At 41.7% G+C, this 18267-nt stretch overlaps 1 protein-coding gene across 7 annotated transcripts in view; it reads left to right on the top strand.

The window, feature by feature from the left end:
• Positions 1-18267, top strand: part of Rab28 (RAB28, member RAS oncogene family) — a 186147-nt gene that overhangs the window by 114181 nt on the left and 53699 nt on the right. Inside the window, exon 9 of one of the 7 annotated variants that reach the window (XR_009381863.1) lies at positions 6458-7202. The exons of 5 other annotated variants lie outside the window; for them this stretch is intronic. Coding sequence is in view for 1 of the 2 variants with exons in the window: in XM_059275814.1 (XP_059131797.1) it covers positions 6458-6526 (69 nt within the window). In the remaining variant the exon portion in view is untranslated. Of the gene's footprint in view, positions 1-6457; positions 7314-18267 lie in introns of those variants that run through there. One more of the 7 variants, XM_059275814.1, reaches the window with a different exon arrangement.

Here is an 18267-nt window from a genome sequence, read left to right as displayed (position 1 = left end):
GTGATAATAAGCCTTCAGTTCAGGCTGGGCTGCGGGCACAGGTGGGTGGCCTCTTCCCTGGTTAGTGCTCCTCTCTGTGGGCTCAGGGTGGAAGCTTCGCTTAGGAGAGGCTGCTGCCCTGAGCTGTGCAGTCATGCCAATGGGCGCTGAGTTCAGAAAAGAGCCGGGAAGGACTTTTTTTTTCATTCATGTCCAGACAGTGTCTCTTTATTTTGTTATACCACGTAGTAGTCTTCAGTGCCTTTGGGCTGGAGGGATGTTTTCATCCTATTGGATTGGAAGGAATAGAAGAAAAGAATCCCACTACCCTGTGCTGTGCACTGCCCCACCCTGACCAAAGACTGCAGGGAGGAACACATTTGGCTCTACCCAGAAGAAGCTCTTGGGAGAAATCTGACCTCATCGCCAGCAGGATCTGTGAGCCATCTTTGTGCCGAAGTTGGCTGACTCTCCTTGGAGTGAATGCTCTTTGGGGTTCTTTGATTTCCTTGGAAGGATATGTTCTTGGAGTATTGGATCTTTTAAGCCAGATTTCAATGTAGGCAAACCTGCATTCCAAGCCTCACCAGAAAGCAGCTCTCCATTTGTGAACAAGTATGTGTTGAGCACCTGTGTACCAGGTCTTGTCTATAACGAATCTTGGGGATACAGTGATGACAAAGCATAGGATCACTACTCTCACCTTCTAGTGAGGAGACACTGCATGGATACAGGATGTATAGCTTGCAATGGGTTTCATGATGGGGTGGGGTGAGAGCTGAGTTTGAAAATCACTGATGAGGGACAACTCAAGGGAGTAAGAGACTTTTGGTTGAGCCCTTCAGAATATGGAGACAGCAGTCATTTGGAAGTTTTGGAATGTGGTCCTCTTGGCGGAGTGAGCAAGGTGAGGATTTGGAGATGCAAAAGAGACTTGCATCTTCTCTGAAGGCTGGTATGCTAGAGTGCTTTCTCAGAATGATGGGGAGGACACTCCAGGAGGTAGGCAGGAACTAGGCAATGCTTGCTCCTGCACAGGTAGGTGGTCAAATTCCTTGGAAGAGCAGCAAGAAGACACTGAAAACTCAATAGTAGGCATCACCGCCTATGTTCATGGAAAAGGAGGCCACTCATACTGCCTTATCAGGATGATTGCATACAAACACCAGAAAGATGTAGTTAAAGCTGTGTCATCCTCTCTCCCACTGCTGCTGGATTTTCAGTAATATTTCCATTGTGTATGGAGGTTCTAATGATAGCCTCATAGGCCTATTAAGAGGCCTACTGTGTAATGAATATGGCTGATGATATGAGTCTTTGGAATGACTCCAATGCAGGGAATAGAGATTCAGCTTTCTGAAGCACAGTGTGTATTTTTTCCCCTTTGCCCTTACAGCAAAAAGAATGGCAGGACAGTCCCTGGTTTCTTTTCCTCTGTGGTTTCTATGAGACTCAGAATAAAATTGCTTGCCCCAAATTTCTCCATTCCTGATATCTTCCTTTATATATATATATATATATATATATATATATATATATATATATATATATAGAAATTTATATATGGAAATTTATATATATAAATATAAATGAATATATATATATATATATATATATATTCATTTTAACATTGGAGCTGTCATGGAGGGACTTTTCCCAGTGGTCTTCTTGATCAGCATGCCCTTTTGCCTGGTTCAGGCCAAGGTTGAGTTTGTTCATTAGTTTTCAATGTGTTAGTCATTTTTTAATGCTGCAGTGAAACATTTGATGGAAACAGCTTAGAAGAGGAAGAAGGATGGCTTCAGGATGGTCAGTTGATGGTCAGTTGAGTGGAGGTGCTTGGTAGATCCTCACAGCAGCAGGAGGTCAAAGAGGGGCTGTTCTTCACTTCTTGGCTGACAGGAAGCAGTGAAAGGGCAGGGAATATAAGGAGGGGCAGGGAGCTTTCAAAACAGCACCACAAGGTGGGGACCAAGCATTTACAATATGACTTCAAGGGAGACATTTCAAATTCAAAGCACAATACCAGAGAAGGTGCATAAAGGAAGTTTAATGCTTTGATTTCTAACACTGTCTAGGTTCTTACTACATTAGAGTCACCCGCCATAAGAAATGGATATTCTTGGCCCATTTAGACCTATAGAGTAAGAATTTGTAAAGGCAGTACACAAAAATTCCTCTTATTTCTTAGGCAATAAACAATTTACTTCAGAGTTTGGGAGAAAATTTCTGTAAGCGGCTGTGTTTGGAGTTTCCAGGGAGTGACTGGCCAAGATGGGTGCGCTGGCTTCTGGCTATGGGCACAGAGTGGATACTGGTCAGATAGAAGTCAACCAAACATACCAGAGGTATCAACTAGTGGTCAGTATGTTTCATGACCATAGCCAACCCAGAAATCCAAATTAAACTTAAAAAGTGAGCATTAAGCTGGAAGTCGGGCGGGCATTTGTTAGGATGGAACAGCAAAACAATGTCAGGAAGTCCTTGAGAATCCAGTAGGTGGCCAGAGAGGGGGCTTGGAGGCAGGAGGGGGGGCATGGGTACTCCTTGTTCTGCCCTCCAGACAATATACCTGTGAGGTGGGAGGGTTGATGATTGGAACAAAACTCTCCAGAGCCCAAGTTTGGACTGTAGGAGATTAGCCCAGGCTGATCATGCTACAGCTCCAATTTGATCCATCTCCTTCTTGTCTAAGCCCCAGGCCTGAAAGGAGGCCCAGAGGCCAGGCCCTTCTTTGTTCTCAACATTCCCTGCCTCTCCCTCCTGAGTTCTCCTCACCACCATGTAGGTGGCAATTGACCCATAATGGACATGTTTTTATTATCATAATGGTACCACTTTCTGCAGAAAAGGGCAATACAATTTTGTTAATGAAAGTCATGTGTTGAGACAGGGTTAGATGGGAATTTCTGGGTCTGGTTTGGCCCTAGCTCAAAACCTTCCGGGAAAACACAAGCTTTCAGAGCCACACCCAGAAAGTCCTTTACCTCTGTCAGGCTCAGCTGCTTTGCATTAGGGAAATAATAATGCCGGCCCCCCCCCCCGCCTCCAGTGTGCCCTCTCATACGTATAAAGTGTGTTAAGTGTGTTGTAAAATGGTTGTTAGAAGGCAGTCAATGGTGCTGGTGTTTTCTTCTGTTAGGGCACTGAGGGTGAGTTCACTAGAACCCACTAGTGCTAGGTCAGTTGTGTGTCTTTCTTTTGTGACAGTTTGCTCCTTGTCCCTCAGTGGGTCAGAGGACTCATAACCTGAGAGCTTCCTCCTAAGCTGGGAAAGCATCTCTGTAAGACAAGAGAGGAACAGCCACACTTGCTTGACCCCGCTGAGGTTTGTTTTAAATAATCTAACATTGACGAGGAATTGAAATTCATTGCCGCTCCATTGATTCCATTGCCTGTGTCTCCTCACACCTCCCCTTTTTGCCTCATTGAGTTGACTGTGTCAGGGATGCTTGTAGAATAGTAAGACAAAATCAACACTTTTCAAGACAGTCTAACCTTCCTTACTGAGGAATCCACTTGATTCCCCTGAAAACATTGATTATCCTCAAGTCCTCACAACCTAGGACTCGATCAAGTATGTGCTTAGTATATACTGCTAAATAAAGTTGTTTACTTATTAATTAAAAAAAAAACCAGTATTATCTTTATCACTAGATTGTAAAATCTTTGGAAATGAGAACTGTATATTTTTCCCCATTTCAGTCTTCTTCAGCATCCCACATGGTATACAGCACATAGTAGAGATTAATAAGCATTCCTGGTGAGTGACAGCAACATTCATATTTAGTTATGAATATACTCATTTTTAAAAAGTTTCAACAAAGCCTTATTGACTGGTGCTACCCCAGGTATAGAAGAAAGTCAGTCTTGTGTATAATAGTAATGGCTAGCTCATTTTCAGATCCTCCTACAGGATAGAGTAGTACCCCTATTAACTCCTTAATCCTCACAGCCTTCCTATGAACTGGGCTGGAGGCTAAGGAAAGAGGGTAGCATGATCTCAGCACTGTGTAAGCACCACTGCCCACTGACCAATGAATAAATTATCCTGGTCCTTATTCTCAAGGGACTTGCCATTGGACTGGGGTGAATCTGTGAGTGGAACACATGCCAATCAAGTATGTGTCATCAGGTAAACTTCTATTTAGAGGGAGGCAGATGGCTCGACTTTAGAGTACTGAACACTGAGGGAAAGGCTGAATATGTGGGCCTTCTGGAAATTCCGTAAAACTGTACCCTGCAGATAATTCTCCTTTGTTTCAAATGGTAGGCTGTACTCTTCCTCTCTGAAGTCAGTAAATGCAGGTGGTATTGTTGAAGTCACAGACTGCAGGGCTGCTTCTTTTAGACACTGAAGTCAGCCTTCCACCCCTTGGGAAGTCAGGAGAATGTCATGCATCTCTGCTACTGGGCATTCTGTGATTAAAACTACTACTACTCCAAGTGGTTCACTACGTTATCGGGCAGCTCTTGTGCTGAACTGAGTGTGTTCTGTATTTTCCAAAGTCCTTTCTTAGTTTCCTGATGCAAGTCTTCCCAATAGAACATTTTTGATTGTAGTTTTGACAGTCCATTCATCCCTTTACTTACTCTATAACACTGGGTTAGTTGCTGGTGATGCAAGAATTATTTAAGCCTTGGCCTTAGCTGGACCCTCTGAGACCTCACAGTATTGAGGGGAAAGAGAAGGATAAAAGTGGATTTCCTGGGCAGTTTGATGAGAGGTATAAGGGCTGCCCAAAGGAGGTCCACCAGAAACACAGAAGAGACAACCCTTTCATCAGAGGAATTAGCTTCTTGGCCACTCCCCTGACTGTTTCCTGTAGTTCTTAATGCTCTGTTCTCTCCTCATCCTGTCTCTGGATGTCAGCATAAAAGAAACAGCCTCAAGAAATGCAGCAGGGAAATTTACCTTCCCAATACTACTAGTACAAAAATCTCCCCTGAGCTTTAGACCTGGTTGCCCCTATGCCTCTCGCTTTCTGACATTGTCACCCTAAACCACTTGCGTCTCAGCACACCACCAACCAAGTTCATGGCCTTTCCTGTAACACATTCTTGAAGAAGCAAACTCTTTTTTGTCATCACATAGTGGGCAAACAGCATGGCTACACTCAAGCCCTGGCTTATCTTTACATGTCCTGCTGCTTGCTTGTCTTAGGGATAGGAATCAGGAGGGAACAGATGCAGTCTTTCTTGCTTAGTGTCTGCTCTCTGTGGGGCTCACTTCGACTGAACTGCAGTCATTATTTTGGTGACCCTTTATTAAGGCTTTTGTCTCCATGGGAAACTAAGTCGATGAAATCTCCCCCTCTGAGGTCCCTGTACTTGCACTAGATGCCCAGTTCCATCACACACTTCCGGGAACTCCAAACTGGTCTACTTTTATTTTCTCCACTATCTCTAGACTCCAGAGAAGCATTTGGGATATAGTTAATGCCCAGTGTCTGTTCCCTGCTTGAATTACTTGTACTCTGGGACATGTATTTTTTGGGAAATTATGTGCATTTGAAGGCTAACATTGGAATGCTGAATTCAAAAGTCAGACCCGTCATTCAGAATAGTGCACAATTCAACAAGCATTTATGGTGTGATTTCACTGTGCCAGACAGTGTGCTGGGTACTATGATTTCAACTGGGAGTAACACATAGCCACACGCTTTAGGCAGCTTATAGGGAATGCAGATCGAAGGCAGAAGTGGCACAGGAGTGGTCCAAAGGAACATAAACTGTAAATAGTATCAATCAAGACCTCTGACACAGGGCAGAGGAGAAAGCAGGGCTTAGCTAACCTCCAAGGGTGAAGATGCCTCCTTACCTCCTTTAGATAGACATGCAACATCTCTGAGAATCTTGAAGAGAAATTAAATTTTGAATTAAAGTATTTCAGAGCAAAAAAAAAAAAATGTAGTCATCTCTCCCTGTTCACGAGGCATTGGTTCAAGGACTTAAGGTGGCCCAAATCCCCAGATGACTAACACCCTTCCATAAAATGGTATACTATTTGCATATAAACCTACATACAGCCTCCTATACAATTACATTAGTAATTATTGCTATTATATCCAATATAATGTAAGCACTATGTAATCATGTTATAACACACGTGGTTTATTTTATTTTTAAATGTGTGTGCATGGCCATGTGCCTGTGACTACAGGTACTGGCGGAATGAGGATCTTGGGCATTGAATTCCCTGGAGCTGGAGTTCCAGGCAGTTGTGTGGTAAGTGATGTGGGTCCTGGGAACAGAACTCCTGTTCTCTGTGAGAGCAGCGAGGACCCTTAACACTGAGACACCTCTCTAGCCTCATGTTAGTCTATAGTATTTAGAGGATAATGACAACAACAAAAAAAGTGTAGACATGTGGTAATGATGCAGTTTTTGTCTGATGCCTGTTTTGGTTGAATCTATATATGGGGCCGACTGTATGAGAAACCCTGAGTTCAGTGGGTTTTCAACTTCTTTTCAACAGCAAATACTTCAGCCTAAATCTCACCAGGACATCTCCTTTGCTAAATGGAACCAACTGGAGTTGTCTTGATGGTTGAAAGCCAGGAAGCAGGCCAACCTCCCAAATGAGGACCAAAGCCTCAGAACACAGGCGTGACAGTCCTGCTCTGGACAGGAGTCTGAGCCCTGGTGCGGCTCTGCTGGGGGTGTGGCTTTGGACCGCAGGGCTTGAGACTGCTGTCCGACAGCCAGACTGCCTGATATTAACCATCAGGTGGGAAAAAGCAATTACATTTGCACAAGCTGGAGATCCGCTCGTCCCATTCTCCCTCCCTGCAGGCTATGTCAAAACACGAGGGCAGGATCCTGCTTCTTCTCACATTTTAAAAACATACAGTGGACTTATGTTTACAGTACCACGAAGGGATATGACGCGGAACAGCAGAGCGCGCCACCCCTGCAAAGAGCCACCCTGTGCTGCCCGAGGCTCTCTCCACAACAGACCACAACACGGTTGTTGGGCGCCAACTCAGAGAGCAAGTCTCGCCAGGGATGTCTCTGAGTTTCAGTACTTAAACAATGTTACACGCTGTGCAAACAAACAGCACCAACCAAGATCTGACCTTGGATCTGAGCCTGGTCTGTCTGGGTCGCTCAGCCTGGGACTTTTGCAGCGGGGAAAACAGATTAGCATCAGAATTCCACTTCCCAGACCACGCTTTTTTGCCTCTGCAGGACTATAGGTGGGCTCTTTAGTCATCCCAGCTTCAGCTGCCCCATCTGGAAAACTGGCAGAAGCTAAAGAGATAGCGTGGCACCCAGCCACTGGCACTGATTTTCATATTCATGTGTGTTGCTGGGAAATTTCTATTAGAAATGGGTTCTTACAAAGCCAAATCCCAAAATAAAATAGATGAAAACTAACATGTTCTAGTGAAGGCAGGAGAAAGTGTGGACCCTGTGTTCTCTAGCTTCCTCCAGCTATATTGGATACAACATGGCTATGTGACCTCTCAGGTCTCGATTCAAGTATTTAATGGTCCTTCAAACATACTCTAAGTACAAAGTCACCATGAGGATTATGAAAATACTTGTGTACATGAGAAAGGTGTGTGTTTGTGTGTGTGTGTGTGTGTGTGTGAAAGAGAGAGAGAGAGAGAATATAAGATTATAGATTATTGTATTTCTAATGTATTTTTCTTTATTATAAATGTAAGATACATTGATTTATAGAAATGAAATCATATTGGGTATGGTGGTGCATGCAATTTAATTCCAGCATTTGGGAGCAGAGGCGGGCAGATGTCTGTGAGTTTGAGGCCAGTGTAGTTTTAGAGTGAGTTCCAGGATAGACAGAGCTGCATAGTGAGATCCTGTCTCAAAAGAAAAAAAAAAGAGAGAAAAAAAAAGAGAAAGAAATGAAATATGAAATAACTTTAGATAAAAAAACCCCAAACCATCTGGAACTGGGGCTCCTCCTCTAAATTGAAGTTATATTGAAAGATAACTCTATCACTTAAAAGACTTTCCAAGCAGAGTGGGCATAGCTTAAAAGACACACAGAATGGGAACCACTGGGCATTTCTGGTTGAGAGGTGATCTCAGCTTCTCTCATCTGTGCATCTTTGAAGAGCAAACAAATCATGTCTGTGTACTATGACCCATCTGAGGTTCAAAACCAACTGAAGAGGCTGGGGAGAGGACTCAAGAGCACTTGCCCTTGGAGAAGATGAGAATTCAATTCCCAACACTCACAACAGGGGGCTCACAGCTGCCTGCCACTCCAGCTCCAGGACTGATTGTCCTTTTCTGGCCTCTATCGAGGTACTCATGTGCACACACAGACACATATGCATAAATAAAAATAAGACAAATCTTTTTTAAAAAGTGAAAGGCAACAAGGGAACTGTGTCTCACAGAGATGAGAAAGAGGCTCAAAGTGGTGTGGTGGGTGGAGCAGGAGTGGGCAGCTTCTGAGCTCACAAACACCCCACTTGTCATCTGGACTCATTTTCCTTCTTCTTGTTGCTTTTCTGGGTAGGTGCTTTATGTTCAATATTGACCCCTGATTGCTACACCCACTCCAAGCTCATTCCTGTGTTATTCCATCTCTCTTCCCCAACTCCCTACCTTAGAGCCTAGACTCCTAGAATCCAGTAGATAAGTAACTTTTTCATTAAAAAAAATTCCCTTTCATTGAAAATGGATTTTTTTCTCACATAATATGTCCTGTTTACAGTTTCCTCTCCCTCTGCTCCTCCCTCCTTCCTCTTTCCTTTCCTCCTGCCATCCAGACCTATCCCTTTTCTGTCTCTCATTAAAAAACAAACAGCCTTCTCAGGGATAATAACAAAAGAAAATATAATAAGATAAAACAAAAGCTAACACCATCAATATGGGACCAAACAAACAGAAGAGAAGCAGCCCCAGAGAAGGCATGAGAAACAGAGACTCAGTCATTAACCCACTCAAGAATTCAGTAGCAACACTGAACTAGAAGCCATAATATATACAAAAAGAGTTGTGGGGTAAACAGAGAGAAGAAAAAATAAATAAAATAAAAAATAATAAGATAGAATTAAAGGGAAAAAGAGGAGAAACCCTTGCATGACAGAAAGAGATAAGGAACCTCCAAAGAAGACTGAATTCATCTTCTGTTGGCCGTCTGTGGCTGGGCATGTAGCCTACCTCTGAGAGTGGTTCGTTGCCCCAGTGAGACTCTCTGGAAGAAAACCAAATTTCCATTTGCCAGTGGTTATCGTTTGGAGATAGCTTCTGGGTTAGGGATGGGAATAAAAGACATATTCATTTATAGAAATGAAGTCATGCTGGGCATAGTGGCACATGTGATTGAACTTCTCTTCTCGGCTCTAGGGCCCTAACTGGTGGAGACCCCTGCAGACCCTGTGCCCGCTGCTCACTCCCTGCGACTTCATATGTGCATCGGTCATGTTGATTTAGAGGACCTTGTTTTCTTGGTGTCCTCTGTCATCGTCTCTGATCTTAGATTCTTTTCATCTCCTCTTCTGTGGGGTTCCTTGAGCCCAGAGGACAGGTATTTGATGGAGACATCCCAGTTAAGGCTGAGTGTTCCAAGGTCTCTCTCTGCTTCATGACGGGCTGTGGCTCTCCATATTTGTTCCCTTCTGCTGCAGGAGGAAGCTTCTCTGCTGATCACTGAGCAAGGGACTAATAATCTATGAGTATAGCAGGAGTCATTTTACTGTTATGTTCATTTAGTAGAACAGTAGTATTTGGTTTTACCCTGGGTCCTTGGGCTATCTAGTCTCAGATTTGTGGTCACCCAAGCAGTGTCAAGTATGGGTTCCATTTCATGGAGTGGGCCTTAAGTCAAATCAGATATTATCTGGTTGCTCACATAGACTTTGTGCCATAATAGCAATGACATATCTTGCAAGCAATTGTAGATAAAGGGGTGTGTGGCTGTCTTGGTGTTTATTCTTCTCCTTTGGTAGCCTGCAGAGTAACTTCTGCGCCAAAGACACTACTATGTAAGGTGAAGGCTCTATGTGGGCACAAGCTTGACTTCTCTGTGTTCAATGAGTTGTGTAGGTGGTGTCTTCAGCAATGGGGCCTTGTCATCAGTTGATGGAGAACAACCTATAGTCTTGGTAGCAGCCTGGGTTTTGGGGGGATTCCCATGGGATCCGTTTGGTCAACAACTCAATTAATTACATATAATCCATTTCCGGTCCTGGAAGCTTCATTTAAGTGACAAGAGACATCTAGTAGAGGCTCTGTCTCCTCTATTATTTGACCATTTAACTGGGATCTCCTTCATATATGTTTATATTTTAGGAAGTTTCTACTATATTAGGTTTCCATACTACCCCTCAAATCACTCTTAATTTTAGTTTTCTCTCCCCATATTCCCTTTCTTGTTTCTCTTCCCTTCTCTTTCCACTTGATCATCCATTCCACACACTCCAAATCCATCCATAACTAACTATGCTATTTCCTTTTCCTAATGAGATTTATCTGCCCCCCCACCAAGTCCCTTACTCTATACCTAACCTCTGGGATCTATGGATTATAGCTTGGTCATTATTAACAGCTAATATCAACATATAAGCAAATACATACTACCATATTTGTCTTTCTGGGCCTGGGTTACCTTACTCATGATTTTTTCCAGTCCCATCTATTTACCTGCAAATTTCATGATTTGATTCTTTTTAACACCTGAGAAATACTCCATTGTATAAACGTACAAGTTTGCACTCCTACCAGCAATGGAAGAGTGTTCCTCTTACTCCACATCCTTGCCAGCATGAGCTGTCACTGTTTGATTGCTCTTATCAATTCTGACAGATGTAAGATGAAATATTAATGTAGTTTTGATTTGCATTTCCTTGATGGCTAAGGATGTTGAACATTTCCTTAAATGTTTCTCAGCCATTTGAGGTTCCTCTTTTGAGAATTCTCTATTTAGATCTGTATCCAATTTTTAAATTGGGTTATTTGTTTTCTTGATATCTAGTTTCTTGAATTCTTTATATATTTTGATTATTAGCCCTCTATTGATATGTAGTTGGTAAAAATCACTTCCCATTCTGTAGGCTGCCACTTTGTCCAAATGGTAATGTCCTTTGCCTTACAGAAATTTTTCAGTTTCATGGGGTCACATTTATTTGTTGTTGATCTTAGTGCCTGTGATAATGATGTTCTGTTCAGAAAGTCTTCTCCTATGCCAATGAGTTAAAGGCTATTCCCCACTTTCTCTTGTATTAGGTTCAGTGTATCTGGTTTTATGTTGAGTTCTTTGATCCATTTGGAGTTGAGTTTTGTACAGGGTGATAACTGTGGATTTGTTTGGATACTTCTACATGCAGCCATCCAGTCTGACCAGTACCATTGCTGAAGATGCTGTCTTTATTTAGTGTATATTTCTGGCTTCTTTATAAAAAGAATCAGGTGTCCATAGGTATGTGGGTCTATGTCTGGGTCTTCACTTCAATTCCATGGATTGATGTGTCTGTTTTTGTGCTAAAATAATGTTGTTTTTATTATAACTCTGTATTGAAATTGGGGATGGTTTTACATCTAGCAGTTCTTTTATTATTCCGGATTGTTTTAACTCTACTGTTGTTTTTGTTGTTGTTGTTTTGTGTCTCTATGTTTCTATATGAAGTTGAAAATTGTCTTTTTAAGATCTGTAAAGAATAATGTTGGAATTTTGATGGGGATTGCATTCAATCTATAGATTGCTTTTAGTAGGATGACCATTTTTACTATGTTAATCCTACTGATCTACATGCATGGGATATTTTCTATCTTCTGACATCTTCTTAAATTTCTTTCTCCAATATCTTAAAAGTTTTTGTCATACAAGTTTTTCACTTGCTTGGTTAGGGTTACCCCAGGATATTTTTCATATTTTTTGAGGCTATTGTGAAAGGTATAGTTTCCCTGATTTCTTTCTCAGTTTTTTTGTTATTTGCATATAGGAGGGTTACTGATTTTTGAGCTAATTTTGTATCCAACTACTTCGTTGAAAGTGTTTATCAGCTGTAGGAGTTTCCTGGTAGAATTTTAGGGTCACTTATATATACTATTATATTACCTGCAAATAAAGATACTTTGACTTCTTCTTTTCCAATTTGTATCACTTTGATTTTCTTTAGTTGTTTTATTGCTTTAACTAAGACTTCAAGTCCTGTATTGAATAAATATGGAGAGAGTGGACAACCTTGACTTGTTCCTCATTTTAGTATAAATATTTTGAGTTTCCCTTCATTTAGGTTGATGTTAGCAATGGACTTGCTATAAATTGCCTTTATCATGTTGAGATATGTCTGTTTTATCCCTAATATCTCCAGGATGTTTTCATGAAGGGTTCTTAGATTTTGTGCAAGGTCTTTTCTGCATTTTATTACAATAAGATGATCATGTGTTTTTTTTTTTTTCTTTCAGTTTGTTTATATGGTGTATTACATTTACTGATTTTTCATGTATTGGACCATTGCTGCATTTCTGGGAGAAAGCCTGCTTGGTCATGATGGATGATATTTTTGATGTGTTCTTGGATTTAGTTTATTCTAATAGTTTATTACAGGTATTTTATTGAATATTTTTGCATCTGTGTTCAGAAGGGAATTTGGTCTGTAATTATCTTTCTTTGTTAGGTCTTTATGTGGTTTGGGTATCAGAGTAACTGTGGCATAAATCAACTGGGCATTGTCCTTTCTGTTTCTATTTTGTGGAATAATTTAAGGAGTATTGCCTCCAATTCCTATTTGAAAGTCTGGTAAAATTCTGTGCTAAAAACCACCCGGCATTGGGCTTTTTTTTTTTGGTTGGGAGACTTTTAATGACAGCTTCTATTTCACTAGAGTTATAGGTCTGTTTAAAGTTAATTCAGATAAGGATTTGTCAATTTTATTGATATTTTCAAGGAATAAGTCTTTGTTTTATTGATTCTTTGTATTTTTAAAATTTTCTATTTTATTGATTTCAGCCCAGAGTTTCATTTTATCTTACAGTCTAGTGTTTTGCAGTGTGTTTTATTCTTTTTGTTCCAGAGCTTTCAGGTGTTCTATTGAGTTACTAGTATAGGATCTCTCCAATTTTTTTTTTAATGTGCACACTTAGTGCTATCAGCTTGCCTCTTAGAACCACCTTCATTGTGCCCCAATTCTAGAAAGCCTTCAATTTCTTTCTTAATTTATGTCGACTCATTTCTTATTCAGTAATGAGCTGTTCCATGAAGTTGTAAGTTTTCTGTTGTTTATGTTATCATTGCTATCCAGCTTGAACATTAGGGTCAGATAGAATGCAGGATGTTATTTCAATTTTCATGTACCTGTGGAGACTTACTTTGTTTCTGAATATGTGGTCAGTTTTGCAGAAAGTTAATTTTATATCAAGTTGACAAAGGCTAGAGTCATCTGACAAAAAAGAACCACAATTGAGAAAATTCATCCCTAAGACTGACATGTAGGCAAGCCTGCTTTCTTAGTTAGTGATTGATGGTCAAGACTCAGCCTATTGTAGGTGGCACCATCCCTAGACTGGTGTCCTGGCTTCTTAGCAGCCTGAGAAAGCTATGGGGAGCAAGCCATCAAGCATGCATCCTCTATGGCCTCCACATCAGCTACTGCCTCCAGGTTCCTGCCCTGTTTGAGTTCCTGTCCAGGCTTCCTTTGGTGATGAACATCGATGTGGAAGTGTAAGGGGAATAAACTCTTTCCTCCCCATGTTGCTTTTGGTCATGGTGTTTCATCACAGCAATAGTAACCCTAACTAAGACAGTCCTCTTGGTAGATTTTTCTTTTGATAATTATGCATCCCTATCTCTTCTGATTAGCTTTAGTTTGAAGTCTATTTTGTCAGATATTGAAATGGCTAACCAGGCTTGCATCTTAGGTTCATTTTCTTAGGATATATTTTCCATCTTTTTAACCTGAGATGATGTCTATCCTTGATTTGAAGGTATGTTTCTTGGTTGCAGCACAAGGATGGATCTTGTTTTCTGCATCTATTCAGTCTCTGTCTTTCTGTCTGTCTGTGTCTGTCTGTCTGTCTGTCTGTCTGTCTCCCTCTTTCTCTTGTGTTTTAATTGGGGAATTGAGACAATTACTGTTGAGAGATAACAATGAATAGTGCTTGTTGATTCCTGTTATTTTGTTGTGTTATGTGTGTTTGTTGTTGTGGTGTAGGTAGTATTGATGGTAGTAATGGCGCTGGTGTGTGTGTGTGTGTGTGTGTGTGTGTGTGTGTGTGTGTGTGTTTCCCCTCTTTTGATTTTCTGATCTGGATTATTTATTCCTTGTGTTTTTATGGGTGTGGTTAACCTCTTTAGGTTAAAGCTTTCCTTCTAGTGCCTTCTATAGAGCTGAATTTGTAGATAGATATTGCTTAAATTTGGTTTTATCATGGAATATCATATTTTCTTCATCTTTTGTGAATGAATATTTTGTTGGACATAGTAGTCTTAGGTGTCGTCTGTGGTCTTTCACAGTCTGTAGAACTTTCATCCAGGACCTTCTGGCTTTAGAGTCTCCATTGAGAAGTCAGGTATAATTCTAATGGGTCTGCCTTTATATATTACTTGGTCTTTTTCCCTGCAGCTTTTAATATTCTTTCTTTGTTCTCTACATTTGGTATTTTAATTATTATGTGGTGAGAAGACTTTTTTTTCTGGTATGGTCTATTTGGTGTTTTGTATATTTCTTGCACTTTTATAGGCATCTCCTTTTTCAAGTTAGAGAAATTTGCTTCTATGATTTTGTTGTAAATATTTCTATGCCTTTGACCTGGGTTTCTTCTTCCTCTATTCCTGTTATTCTTAGATTTGTTCTTTTCATAGTGTCCCGAATTTCTTGGATGTTTTGTTCCTGGAGTTTTTTTAGATTTATCATTTTCCTTTGACCAAGGTATTCATTTCTGCTTGTGTCTTCAATGCTTCAGATCCTGTCTTCAACCTCTTGTTTTCTGTTGGCGAAGCTTGCCTGTGAAGTTCCTGTTAAATTTCTTGAAGTTTTCATTTCCAAATTTCCCTCAGTTTAGGCTTTTTTTTTTTTATTAATTCTATTTCCACTTTCAGGTATTGAACTGTTTTATTCATTTCCTTCAACTGTATGTGTTTTCATCGATTTCTTTAAGGGATTTATTCATTTCCTCTTTAAAGACCGCTGTTATATTCATAAAGGCTATTTTAAAGTCTTTGCCTTGTGCTTCAGCTATGTTACAATACTCAGGGCTTGCTGTGATGGGGTTGTTGGGCTCAGCAGAGACATATTGTCCTGGCTATTGTTGATTGTGTTTTTATCCGGGCTCCTAGGAATCTGGGTTTGGGAAGATTGTAATTCTAGGCGCTGGTATCTGGCTTGTCTTTGTTGGGTGGATATTTTGTTTTGTGCTTCCTGTTGCCCTCTGTGGTTCTTAGGAGAGTTTGCTGGCTGTATGTTGCCTGGTAGAAATTCTCCTGGGATCCTGTTAGATATGGCCACTGAGAGTTTCAGCTAAAATGTGTTTCTAGGTTTTGGGAGCTGCCACTCAAAAATGGAAAAGAGCTAGGTGGGGCTGAGGAGTTCTGCAGGAGGAAGGAAAGCAGGGTGTTCTACCAGGATCTGCTTAGTTCCCTGGGAATGGAGGCAGAGTGTGAGGAGGAGACACATCAGGTCATCTGCTACAGAGCTGGGGATAACACTGGGTGGAGGATCTGGATATGGAAGAGAGAAGGAAAAATGAATATGTGAAGCTTGCCTACCTGCTTAGTGCCTCACTCGCTTCTCTGGCAGGCTTGACTGGCATTACAGGGAAAGCCTGCCTGTGTTGGAGGCTGGCATAATGGGATGAGGGGGTTAAGGAAGGTTGGATGAGAAGTTCTACATGAGCTATTGGAGATGAGGTCAGAGAAGAAGGACAGACTGCAGCAGTGGTCTGCTACAGAGCTGGGGATGAGACTGGGAGATTGGATGTGGAGGAATGGAGGAAGAGGTGAAGATCTGCAGTTAGCCTACTTCCCTGGCTGGAGTGGCCTCAGGGTTCCTAGGGAATGGAGTTGGGGCCTGGGATAAAGGAGTGGAGGTAAGTAACTTTTACACTCAGCCCGCAACAGGGTGAATGATGACTATGGCCATGGGCACTCAGTATCAGTTCCACCCTCCTTATTGAAGGAGTCAAAAAGTCAAGAATTACATTTCTTTGAGTCCCTTACACCTAGAGCTTCAGGTAGTCTGTAGCTTAGGTATTAGATGTATTCACTTGAGATGTGGACAAAGAAAGTCCAGCCCAAAGTTGGTGGAAAATCAAATTTCCCATAGTTGGTGGAAAATCAAATACCAAACAGAGCAGATTTCTACAGCTCTTGCAAACTCATAAGGGCATTTCCTTGAGTACATACACTTCCCTGTATATATGATCTCCCCGTGTTTTCATACTCTCACTTAGTTTCCAAGCTGCAAAGTGGAATTAAGAAAAGGGCCTGATTCCTAGAGTTTCTGAGGGCTAAAAACAATGAAGTGTGGCCAGTACTTAGCACCTCCTGGGCTCAGTGAGAGGTTGATACACTGAGACACTTCCTCACCCATTATCTAGACAGGGGACAGTCTCTGCATGGAAGTAAATGAAGAGCCAACATTGAAATAGTCTTTGCTAAATAGTTCCATAGAATGAGAGAGAGAGAGAGAGAGAGAGAGAGGGAGAGAGAGAGAGAGAGAGGAGAGAGAGAGAGAGAGAGAACTGTATAAGAGAACTTTGAGAGGTATCCCCCAGACACATATATTTAGAAAGGCTCTGCATACCAGTATGATATTAGTAATGATTGGTGTTGGCTATCTAATTAATCAAAGATTAAGAAAGCATCTGTAAAGCTGGGCGGTGGTGGCACACACCTTTAATCCCAGCACGTCAGAGGCAGGCGGATCTCTGTGAGTTCGAGGCCAGCCTGGGCTACAGAGTGAGTTCCAGGAAAGGTGCAAAGCTACACAGAGAAACCCTGTCTTGAAAAACAAAACAACAACAACAACAAAAACAACAAAAAAAACCCCAAAAAAACAAAAAAAGAAAACATTTGCAGTGTGCAGGTTATAATCTCAGGTTCATGCACATAATAGATAGATTACAAGGCAGATTCCTGGCTGCCTTCTTGGAGCTTACAGTCAGATGTTGGAATTACACGGGCAGCAAGGGGTCACACAGAGAGTAGACAGACTGGAAGGATGACACTGGACAGTGCTAAGTGCTCTGAAGTCAATTCAGTCTGTAGTGAAGAGTAGCCAGAGTCTGTGTTAGGCCATGTGGTTAGGGCAGCCTCTCTGAGAAGGCCTCATACTGGCCTTGGATAGGAAAGAATCAGATGTAAGGGTCTGGGAACAATACCTAGGCCCAAAGGATAGAGTAGGGAGCTGATGAGAGACAGGGATGATGTGAACTGAGGTCCTCCAGGCAGACCTGCATCTCTGAAAGCTTATAGTCCAGGTCAGACATTGTGGTGGAAGGGATAGAAGAGGTACTTTGTTAGATGAGAGTTCTAACATTGACTCTTCCACAATAATTTGGATTTACCATATTGTAGGCTTGGCCTCAGTTTCCTTATCTGTCAAAAGGGAACATACATCTACCCTTACCTGGAATATGCTATGAGGAGTGTATGGCCTTAAGGGTGACTTCCTATTAAATACCCTTGTTCTTCACTGCAGCGATGAGCTTGTCTGTCCTAGGCCTTTTTCCAGGAGTCCGGGCTGTGGGGATGAGGGGCCTCAGATCATCCACTGTCATATACCTTGGCCTCAATGACAGCAGGCGCAGGAGACAGGGCCTGCTTTTTCTTCTCCTAGACTCAAACCTTCAAGCCTTTGGACTGAGTGCCAACAATAATTCATCAGGAACGCTTTACAACTCTGCGTTACAAAACCTGTTAGGAGACAGATCACCCACAGGACAGCCTTGGGGAAGGAAACATGTTCAGCTCTGGTGACCTCAAGATGATTAATGGTTTTTAACAGGGTGAACTCTGTCCTTTGCCTCCCGTGTGCTGTGAGTGCTTCCTCCCTCACTCAGTGTGTTTGAAGTAGGAGGGGGAGGGTGGAAAAGGAGTAAGGCTGGGGGATGCTTGAAGTTGCAGCCTACCTATCATAAGGAAACTGGAGAATTGAGCCGGAAAGGCAGGAATGTCTTATTCTTGTTACTTAAGGAAAAAAAAAAAAAACAGCAATGTGATTTTATCGCTTGAAATATGTGCACTATGTCCACCAAGTAGAAATGAGCTCATGCCTGGTGCACTTTGCACAGCCTGTTGTGCATGCAACCTTCACTGTTCTTATCATTATCAACTCTTTCATTCCACTGAACCAAATGGGAACTGGA

This window comes from Peromyscus eremicus, chromosome 10, assembly GCF_949786415.1.
Source record: "Peromyscus eremicus chromosome 10, PerEre_H2_v1, whole genome shotgun sequence".
Classification (NCBI taxonomy): Eukaryota; Metazoa; Chordata; class Mammalia; order Rodentia; family Cricetidae; genus Peromyscus; species Peromyscus eremicus.
The sequence above is the reverse complement of the archived record's forward strand: the minus strand, read 5'-3'. Positions and strand labels throughout refer to the sequence as shown.